The 10,867-nt window shown below is 35.7% G+C and overlaps 4 protein-coding genes across 4 annotated transcripts in view; 3 read left to right on the top strand and 1 right to left on the bottom strand.

The window, feature by feature from the left end:
* Positions 1-4,755: 4,755 nt before the first annotated feature.
* CBG07079 lies at positions 4,756-6,032 on the top strand (the record flags this gene model as incomplete). Its single annotated transcript, XM_045243202.1, has 4 exons — positions 4,756-4,895; positions 5,649-5,766; positions 5,812-5,917; positions 5,974-6,032. 4 exons carry the CDS (start codon positions 4,756-4,758, stop codon positions 6,030-6,032), a joined length of 423 nt encoding a protein of 140 aa, XP_045093396.1.
* A 121-nt stretch (positions 6,033-6,153) lies between these two features.
* On the top strand, positions 6,154-7,570 carry CBG07080 (the record flags this gene model as incomplete). The annotated part of the gene is made up of 2 exons (XM_002632166.1): positions 6,154-6,302; positions 7,450-7,570. Coding segments are annotated over 2 exons (270 nt in total), but the record flags the coding sequence as incomplete, so codon positions are not given.
* A 259-nt stretch (positions 7,571-7,829) lies between these two features.
* Positions 7,830-8,120, bottom strand: CBG07081 (the record flags this gene model as incomplete). The annotated part of the gene is made up of 2 exons (XM_002632167.1): positions 7,830-8,017; positions 8,075-8,120. The coding sequence occupies 2 exons, from the start codon at positions 8,118-8,120 to the stop codon at positions 7,830-7,832; spliced, it is 234 nt and encodes a 77-aa protein (XP_002632213.1).
* Positions 8,121-8,993: 873 nt separating this feature from the next.
* Cbr-lips-7 overlaps positions 8,994-10,867 on the top strand; it is a gene marked incomplete at both ends in the record, with an annotated part of 11,309 nt that continues 9,435 nt past the window's right edge. The window contains 3 exons of the mRNA XM_002632168.1: positions 8,994-9,230; positions 9,626-9,753; positions 10,157-10,284. Coding sequence (XP_002632214.1) covers positions 8,994-9,230; positions 9,626-9,753; positions 10,157-10,284 — 493 coding nt within the window. The remainder of the gene's footprint in view (positions 9,231-9,625; positions 9,754-10,156; positions 10,285-10,867) is intronic.

Here is a 10,867-nt window from a genome sequence, read left to right as displayed (position 1 = left end):
CCATTTTTCCATTTCTGTGACCCAACTTGTCTCGGTTCCTGTAAAAAATATCTAATAGGGGTCAACTTGGAAAAATGTGAAATATTATCATTAACACTACGCTGATTGACAATTTTTATTATCTATTGAAAGACACAAAACAGTTGGAGCTGCTAGTGATTTTTAAACATACAGAAAAAGTCAGTAAGATGTACAAAAACGTATTTTTCAGTTGAATTGTGGCCGTTTTAACCATTTTCAGGATTCTGGAGCTCGGTTATCAATTTTCAGATCACTTAAAAAAAAGGAAAGTGTAAACCATACCCAGATTGGAAACTTTCATTAGTTTTTTTTGAAAATCCTAAATTTTCAGCTATTTGCCGATTTTTCAAAAACAACCATTTTTAACTGAAATGGTGAATAAACTTTAAAAATGGCCATAAACTTTAAACTCGTCTATCTCAGTTCCTACAAAAGATATCAAAAAGTAGCCAACTGACAAAACATTTTTAATATTATGATGAACATTTTGTCAGTTTACCTTTTTTCATATCTTTTACAGGAACCGAGGTATGCGGGCTACAAGTTAGCGGTTTGTGTCTCCTTCTATTAGTGTATACGGTAGGTCGGTTTTTCACTCAAAGTGATCGGAAACTTCACAGTTTTGCTCATTTCCGTATTGAAATCGTAAAAAATGAGTGCCTTTCAGAAATGGGCGAAAATCTGAAAATCTAGGAATCTTATTATTATTCTGTAAAAGCAAAGTTTTCAATCTAGGTCTGTTTCACATTCCAAAATTTTCAAAAACTTCAAAGCTAAGTTCCAGACTCTTGAAAATGATATTTTTTGTATAACTTCCTATTTATGAGCAAAATTGGGCTCTTTTCTAGTTTAGAGGTCCCAAAAAAGAATAGAGGTCCGAAAAAAAAATTAGAGGTCCCAAAATAAAATAGAGGTCCCAAAAAAAATTAGAGGTCCCAAAAAAGTTTAGAGGTCCCAAGAAAAAATAGAGGTCCAAAATACGAAAAACGCTTTTATACTTCTAATAGGCTTAGGAATGCATATTTTCTGACAATTATCTAAGCCTGAGAGACAGCATAATCACGGAGTGATTACTGTATTGCCCAAATTTTCCTCATATGTAAATTGGGTTCATCGGCAAGATGCGAGAGAATTGGAGCTAAAATTGTTAGGAGTAGTCATGTCATCCTATAAGACCCTAAAACTCAAACTACTCGCACAGTTCAAATACTATTACATTATTCCAACATCTGCGCGTTTTTCGTATTTTGGACTTCTATTTTTTCTTGGGACCTCTAAACTTTTTTGGGACCTCTAATTTTTTTTGGGACCTTTATTTTATTTTGGGACCTNTAATTTTTTTTGGGACCTCTAAATTTTTTTGGGACCTNTAAACTAGAAAAGAGCCCAAAATTGTATTCTGTAATAACTCCAAACCACAACCCACACATTTCCCATCTTCCCGCTTGTTTTTTTTTCATTTTCCCGCCGTAAAAATTATGCAAATCAATGGTCTTTCGGTCATTCCAGTTCACTAGATTTTTTTTCCTTTTTTCCCTTTTTTCGGGTAACTCACCCTAATCTATTTTCGTATACCTTGTCTCAAAATTCTCCCACCAAAAATCAGGCCTCTAAAAAAGAATATCCTCTTATCCTGTGAAGATGTTGCTCATCCCCCACCGCCCTTTTCCCTCTCATAACTAAGAAACTATTTGCATATTTTTGTTTAAAAAAAAAGCAGCTAGCAGAAAAAAAAACGACACAAAAAGAGAATAGAAAAAAGAAGGGACAAGAAAGTGGGAGGAGCGGTTTGGAAGGGGAATTATTCAGTGTGTTAGTGCTCCTTCAAACGCACTTTCTCACCTCTCTCTCTATCTACTTAGTGCCTTCCCTCTTCGGAGTTTGCTTTTTTTTTGAAACATTCTCTTTTTTCTTGAGAATTTTTTCCCGTTTTTTGTTCGCTAGGTACAGAAAAGGGGTCCGGAAGTGGTCGGGCCTAATTTTGACCGAATTTAGTAGGACCAAAAATGTTTTATTTTCATCCTCTCCAAAAAATCCTGTCAGATTCATGTTCCAAAATTTGTAGGCTCAGTTTTTGGTGACACACACCGACATACAGTAAAACCTGTAATAGAAGGGCCCCCACACTGTGGCCCATACTCCCAGAGGGCATCGAAATGGGGGGGCATCGTGCTCAAAGGGGTCATTTTGAAGTTATCTGTCTGTACCAATATATCCAATTTTCCAAAAATTCTCAAAAATTGTCTGAAAACACCTCCCACCATTCCAAAAGGACCCCTATCAGTTAGTGACGCATATACGTGAATGCCCCATTTGAGCACGATCCCCCTGGGAGCATGGGCCCCAAACTGTCATGTTTGAGAACTATCTCAGTTTCTATGATAGAGTGTTTGTGATATTATGATAAACAATTAAATCAGTTGACACCTTTTTTTTAAATTTTTGACAGGAACTGGCTCAAAGTATGAAGTTAGGGCCCTTCTATTACGGGTTTTATGATAGATCATTTGTTTTATAAAAGTAGCATCCGGATAAACAGACATAAAGACAGACACTATACCATACCCCGTTTTCCTCTTAGATCTGCAAAAAAGTTGTTCAAAGTACATTCCACAAACATTTTTTAATATTCTAAGCTCCGCCCACTTTTTGCATGTTTCGCCTTCCCTTAGACATGATGCATTATTCTATCTTTTGAATTTATTAGTAAAACAAGGCGTTTTTAGAAAATTATAGACATTTGACCTTACTCACTGAATGACCGTAAAACCTGTGAAATGACCCATACTTTTAATTTTGAGCCCCTTTATCTCGGTCCATATCAAAGAAAAAAAAAAGTTGTCAACTGATTTATCAGAATATCAAAAGTATTTTGTCAGTTGACACGTTTCTGGTTTCTTGAATAGGGATTGAGATAATTGAGCAGTAACTTGATAGTGTGGGGGGCCCGTCTATTACAGGTTTACGTGATGTTTTTAAATATTTTCCCGTTGGATACGGAAACCTGTCGATTAGGACCCGTTTGATTAAAAACTGCAACTTCTGAATTAGCCCAGTTACGTCAGTTGCTTCCTTTAAGCTCCGCCCATTTCAGCCAAGCGAAACAAACTCAAAATTTCTATATGATTCGTTGTTTCTCATTAGCCTAGTTTTCAAGATCATACTAAAATCTTTCACCCTTGGTTACCCTATATAATGTGTCACTCATTTTGTATGATCTTTGAGACATTTTGAAATTTTTGGTTCCGTTTTCAAATAAAAGTTCGAAACCCAATAGAAATCTCAAATTCTTCCAAGCGTGTGCAACTTTTTGACGGAATATCCGGAGAGAGAGGGAGAGAGAGAAAAGAGAAACACATAAATAAAATAAGAAAATGATGTCGAAATATATATATATATATACTGACTATGTGAAGGGAGGATATGCATTTGACAGATTGCTATTTTGAAGTGAGTTGAGATATAGGAGAAGAAGCCAAAAAAGAATAAAAAAGAGAAACAACCTAAGGGAATTGGTTTTGAGCCGTTTTTCGTTTTTGGATTTTCCCTGATTCCATTCCGGTAACATGCCGCAACCTGGGCTTGAATGGCAATTTTCGACCAACTTGACAAAAATCAGATTTTTCGTCATTCAAACGCATTTTTCGATGTGATATCGGACAGGAATCCGGCTCTAATAATATAGATATGATGGGCCTTGTCGAGATCTATCATTTGGTATCAAAACTGTCTGAATATCTTGTTTTAGAGACAACTTATCAGCCGGCCCACCACCTGCCCGGGCCGGCCCGGTTGCAACTATGGTCACATTTGAGCTCATATATCTAGTTATCTGTAAAAGATATCAAAAAGTGGTCAACTGACAAAATATTTATTATAATATTTTTACTTTTTAATATGTTTTATAGAAAATGAGATATATGGGCAAAGATTTGAGTGGTCTTCTTTTTTCTCTAATTTCCACTTCTGAAAACCTCATTTTCTTCCCTTTTTCAAATTTGTCATTATTTCCAAACATCAGAGCCGCAACCCACTAAATCGTTTTGTTGCAAATCCTCCCTCCTCCAAATTTTCCCACAAGCTCCACCCAAATACACTAACCACAAAAATCCATGTGTTCTGTTCGTGTTCTCTCTTGAGATCCCATCAAAAGATCTCATGTTTCCGTCACCTTCTTTCGTCTCCCACCAACAACCCCATTTATTTTTTTTTTCTGTGTGAGTCAATCGGTTTCAATCACAACAACTGCTCACCCAGAAGCCGAAGACGGGGGAGACGGGAGAAGGTGAAAAAAGATAAATGTGTTTTTTTTTGTCGCTGTGACATACTGATTCATTGTAATAAGAATCGAGGTATCAGAAACAAATATCATCGAGAAATACTCTAGTGTATATTTTCTTCTCATTTTGATTTAGAAATTCAACTGTATACAGTTACCGTAAACACTCTAATAGAAGACCACCCAAACATTTAATTTTGAACCCGTATATCTCGATTTATGTAAAAGATATCAAAAAGTGGTCAACTGATAAAATAAAATATTTATTTCAAAAAAAATTTATCAGTTGGCAGAATTTTGGTAGCTTGCACAGGAATCTATTTGAGTTCAAAGTTGACAGTTTGGGCGGGCTTGTGTTTGAGGAAATATGGTAAGTGCTATCGGAGTCCCCATTCCTCTCTACCTGCTCCAATTACTCAAAAAGTGTTCAGTATCCTTAACTATCATTTTTCAGAATGGTGTCGATGCGAACACTGACTTGGACATTTATACTAATGCAGCTGGTGATTTCGTGTGCCTGCTTCATCGCCTCCCTTGCAATAATCAGTGCGAAATTCAACTCAGTATCGATGTACGAAGAGAAACAGTATGTTAGGTGAGTGATAACGTTTTCGGAGAATTTGAGAGATTGTATTATCCCAAAAATTACAGTATCCCTAAAACGTTCAGTATCCCCAAAAGTGCAGTATCCAAAAAAGTAGAGTATCTCTTAAAGTAGAGTATCCCAGAAAATACAGTTTTCCAAAAAGAACAGTATTCATAAAAGTACAGTATCCCTAAAACTAATTGGATAGCTTTTCAATTGGGGTGCTTTGAATCTATGGAGAAAAATAGAAGCGTAAGAACCTTATGCATTTGAGCTCAATTATCTCGGTTCCTATGAGAGATCTGAAAAATTTGTCAACTGATCAAAAATTGGTGATATTATGATGCACGTTTTAACAATTGACCACTTCTTCATATCTTTTACAGAAAATGAGATATATATGGCACATAATTCGGAGGGTACAACAATTCGGGGGGTACAAGGGGTACAAAATAATTTAGGGGTACAAAATNCACAATTCGGGGGTACAAACTAGGCTTTTTTTCCGGTGTTTTGTTTCCTCGAATTGATGATTTTGTACCCCTAAATTGCTTTGTACCCCAATGACCCCTAAATTTTTGTACCCTCCGAATTATTTGCCGATATATATGCTCAAACTGCACGTATATCTCTCTCTCTCTCTCTCTCTCTCTCTCTCTCTCTCTCTCTCTCTTCTATTAGAGCTAACACAGTAACATGCCATCCTAAACATCTAGAAATCAAAATAATTGTGGTCAATTCAATCAAAAATTATCTTTTCAGTTTCGAATGGTGGATATTCTGTGGTCTGAGCTTCTCAATGATAATTAATACAGTGGCAGCAATGTACGCGTTGTCAGAGCACAACCGGTTTCTTCTGATTCCTCATATTTTTGTATTGGTGAGTTTTTCTTTATTAATTAATGCAAGATTTTTTATTTTTCAGATTTTGTGCAACACACTCGCCTGTTACGTTTTACATTATACTGTTTCGAACTTTGATTCAACGGATTTTAATTGGCATATTGGTCTGATGACAATTATTTTCACAGGTAAGTCATTTTCAGATCGATTCTATGACTTTTTTAAATTAATTCTATATTTCTAGAAAGTTTCCTCCTCTCGTGTTTGGTTTTCGAAATACGGACGTTGCGATCGATGACCTAGAATCGGGGCTGCTCTCAAATTTCAAATAATAAATTTATAATCACATTTTTGTTTATGTTTTCCAGGTTAGTTCATCTTTTCTTTCTTTTAAAGCGTTTTTTTTGATTTTCAGTGTTAAAAAATGCCCGAGTGTTCCGTTGAATACGGTCTTTACAAAACTCGGACACTGATTTTTCTGGCTGTTCAATGTGCAATCGGCCTGTTTGTTTTAATTGGCGCCGTTCCCTTCTCTATAGACTCTGATATCACGTTTGCGCATAGTGCGATACGGTAAGTGGATTTTGGAATAGACCTTGAGAAAAAAATAACAAAAATAAAAGTTCTGTGAAGAAAGAAAAAATAACTAAAGTAAGATAAATCCTGAAATAAAAGGATCTCTAACTTCGAGTTATTTTTTCTCGGTTCCTGGCAAAGATATCAAAAAGTAGTCAACTGATAAATTATTTGTCATAATATCAGACATGTTTTGTCAGTTGACACGTTTTTGATATAATTCACAGGAAAAGATATACGGTACCGGTCAATAAGATATAAAAGATATACTTAACACAACGTGTTTTTCAGTTGGTTTTTGGCCATTTTTGTAACTTTTGGAAAATTAGCTTACAAAAAATAATTAAGTCATAAAATAGACAAAAATCCTACAATCCTGCCTGAAAATCACATTCCTAGGAACCGAGATAGAGCCGATTCAAGTTTAGGAGGCCAGAGACGCAGACGACGAGACACTCTCTAACCTCTCGAAAACTTCAAATGACCGTATCTCGAGTTCTAGATGAGCTAGAAAGTTGGTTTTTAGACTGAACTGCATGGTTTGAAGCGGGTTTTTTGATTATTTATAAAAACATGTTGATTGGAAAATTAATTTGCGGTAATTGTCAATAAGATATATTAAAATTTATTAAGATTTATTTTTGCGTTGATTTTTGGTCGTTTTGACCATTCTCAAGAGTCTGAAGCTCATCAGTCAAGTGTAGGACCACTTTGAAACTTTTGAAAGGTGTGAAACAGACCAGGATTCAAAACTTTGCATTCACAGAATTTGAATTTTTTTGGACATTCCTTTTTTCCGATTTCTGTAAGACACCATTTTTTGACCAGTTATTGTACTGAAAATCTGAAAAATCAGGTATCCTTCATGAATCGGCAAATATCTGGAAAACTAGGAAGTTTCCGAAAATTCTGTGAATGCAAACTTTTAACTCTAGATCTGTTTTACATCCGCCGAAAATTTTCAAAGTTATTGGAAATTTGACAACAAAGCCTCAGACTCCTGTAAATGCCGAAAATCAAATGAAAAATGCATTTTTGTATATATCATGGACCGGTACTGTACATGGTCTCAAAAAAAATGGCAGTATAAGTCTCCTTCTATTACAGGTTTTACAGTAATCATCCAAACTCAACGTTTTTCCAGCCCCCTCATAGTTATTCTCCTCACAATCACCCTCCTCTGGTTCATCTCAACACTTCTGGCCCTGGTTGTCGTCATTCGAGACCAAAAACGATATCTGCGATTTCATATCTGTCTTAATGTAAGTTACATTTACAGTAATCTATGTAGAAAACTCAAATTTCCAGACTGTGATCCTCTTCATCTACTTTGCGAAACTGATCGTCTTGTTTTTTTCCGACGAAACTGTCACAACCGTTTTTTGCATTTTTGTCAACTTCGTCAACTTTTTATCGGTTTTTCATGAGTTCAAACTTCTTGGGACTTTTTGAAAAAAATAATTAAAATAAAAAATTTATACAGTTGGTTATAGCTGCTTTTATGGATAGACATGAAAAAGAGTTCTAGAATGTCTGCTCGATTTGTGGATCTTGTTCCATTTGCTCTTCTGGCGTCAGCAATTCCACTTTTCGATATTGAATCACTTTTTCAAAGATGGGATACATCATTACACGACGACGAAGATCCATCGAATAGCGGAGTTTGTCAATGGAGATGATCAGAATCTTGTCGAGCTCTTCCATGAATCTTTCTGCATAGAAAATTTGAAAGCCTTGTTTTTTAAAATTGAAAATAGGATTAAACTTACCAAATGGTAAGCCTCGGAATTCGTCAAATTCCAAGAGGAGAGTCATAATTTCAACGAGAAAATATCATTAATAACTTTTTGATTGAGATAGAACAGAGAGAAATTGAGGGTGCCACGTGTAATTGAAATGTATGAATGGCTAATTTGAAGAATAATGACCCAGAAATTATGCATTTTCCAAGCTATTTGTTTTATTAATCATCGAAAAAAGAAAATACCGTGAAACCTGTAATAGAAGGACCCCTAACTTTACAATTTGAGCTAACTTTTCTGGATTCCTGTTAAAGATATAAAAACGTTGTCAACTGATAAATTGATATCTGGCACAGGAACCCAGATTAATTAGCTTGAACTTGACAGTGTGGGGGGCACTTTTTTTAAACAGATTTCATCAAAAAATGCGTTCGTTCGTTTTGCAATTTTGCCAAAATTGAATTCCAAATTTTGAAATTAAGAGATCAGTACCATAAAAAATTTCAACCATGAATAAACACTCCTAACCGGAAAAATGAATCTGAACAACTGAAAATTAGTATCAGACGGAAAAATGTTAATTTTTCAAATTTTTAGTCAAATTTTACCAAATTCTTTCGGCAGATTCGTCTAACTGCTCAACAATGCTTCCTAACCTCTCCAACTTTTCTCACACCTCAAAAACAAACACGTCATGTCCCTAGTGATCATCTGTATCTGTATTCGTACAAATCCTTGTGTATCCTTTTCCCACTTAACACATTAGGCAATAGAAGAAACAGGCTTTCTGCCCAACGAGGGAAATCTCATGGTCATTCATCCTAACACCTTCTCTTTTCGGCGATTTTTTCGTCTGCAGATGTTTAGCTTCTAGAACAGCTGCATCGTCTTTTTTTGTTTCGTTGGTTTCTAGCTACCAAACTTATTTAACAAACATCTATTACAGATGCTTCTTCCAATCGCTCTTATATTCCCGTTGATTTCCCTAGTGTCAACTGATTTTTCCCCGCATTTCCGGAAATTTCTACACGATAGTTATGGAATCGCAATAACCGATATGCTGGAGAGAACCGATTTGGGCATGGATGCGTCGTTTGGTGGGAAAGATAGTAGTGCAGATGTTCCGAGAAATCAGGCTGTTATCATTGTTCACGGAATCACTAATAAGGCTTCCAGATTTGCGGTGAGGGTTTCTTTTTTTTGAAAATCTGAAAAAATTCAGCTAAATAAAGTTTATTAAAGGTGTCAAAAATCCAATCAAAAACTTTTCTACTACTTCAAAACCTGTAATAGAAGGGCCTCTAACTTTGAACCAATTTTTCTCGGTTTCTAACAAAGATAGCAAAAAAGGGACAATTGACAAAATGTTTATCATAATATCATAAGTGTTCTATCAGTTGACAATGTTTGATATGTTGCATAGGAGTTGAGATAATTGAGCTCAAACTTGACAGTATGGCGACCTTTTTACTTTTACGGTATCCTCAAACATTTTGGAATCTTTAAAATTTTCAAATTGTGCTGAAACATTTTCTGAAAATTCAAATTAATAGAAAAGGTGCGAAACAAATTTTCCAGGGCACAGTAGCGTTTCTGAAATCGAAAGGCTACAAAAACGCAGAAATCTACGGTACAACATGGGGAGATGGTGGACGAATGCCAGTTGGATTAGTGGAGATGAAGTGTAACTATGTTAAACAAATTAGGTAAGTCTTAATTAGTCTTAATTACCCAAAAAAGATCAGGACAGATTGTAGGGAACATGCGAAATTGTTAGATGGAAAAGATGGACTTCCAAAATAAATACCACCGTAAAACCTGCAATATTAGGGCCTCAAATTTTGAGCCATATTATCTCGGTTCCTGTTAAAGATATCAAAAAGTTGTCAACTGATAAAATGTTTATCATAATATCACTAACATTTTATTAGTTAACAAATTTTTGATATCTCTTCCAGAAACCGAGATAAACGCGCTCAAAGTTGAGGGTGTCGGTTTTCAAATTTCTTCTATTCCAGGGCATACGGTATTTGTTGTTTTGGTATAAAATATCGTTGGAAAACAATGAATAATTGAAGTCTCAATGACAATTATCCCAAAATTTTGCAGAGCCATAATAATTGCAGTGCGAGAGTATACCGGACAACCGGTTGATGTCATCGGGTACTCAATGGGAGCTCCATTGGCAAGAAAGGCAATCCTGGGAGGACAGTGCGTGGACACCAGGGAGATTTTGGGTTACTGTTTTACTTTTTTGAAATCTAGTCAACCTTAAATCGCGTAATATACCGTAAACACTCTAATAGAAGGCCACCCAAACCACTAACTTTGAGCCCATTTATCTCATTTCTTTTGAAAGATATAAAAAAGTTGTCCATTGATGAAATGTTGGTGATATTATGATAACTATTTTGACAGTTGACAACTTTTTGATATCTTTTACAGGAACCGAGATATATCAGGTCAAAGTCGGCGCCTTAGGTGGCCTTCTTTCAGAGTGTTTAAAGGGGGACTCCGACCAAAAATTTTTATTGCATTAAAATGTGTTAAAAGTTATCTATTTTCCGAATATTATTGCGAAAAAATTTTTAAAAAATCCAAAATCCCCGAAAAACGGCGTTGAAAAGGAAGAAAATTCAAAAAAAGGTGCCGCCGGGGGACGAGGATTTTCAGTGAGAAACCTAGGCCACGGCACCTGACAACCTTTTTTTCAAGTTGCCGACAGTGGTTTTTTACGTTTTTTACCTGCCGGACATGAAATTGAAAAAAATCCGGGAAAATTGCCGGGGATCCTCTAGAGTCGACCTGCAGGCATGCAAG

Source organism: Caenorhabditis briggsae, assembly GCF_000004555.2.
Source record: "Caenorhabditis briggsae complete genome, chrII, whole genome shotgun sequence".
In the NCBI taxonomy this organism is placed as follows: Eukaryota; Metazoa; Nematoda; class Chromadorea; order Rhabditida; family Rhabditidae; genus Caenorhabditis; species Caenorhabditis briggsae.
Note: the sequence above shows the minus strand (reverse complement) of the source record. Positions and strands in the feature narration are given on the sequence as shown.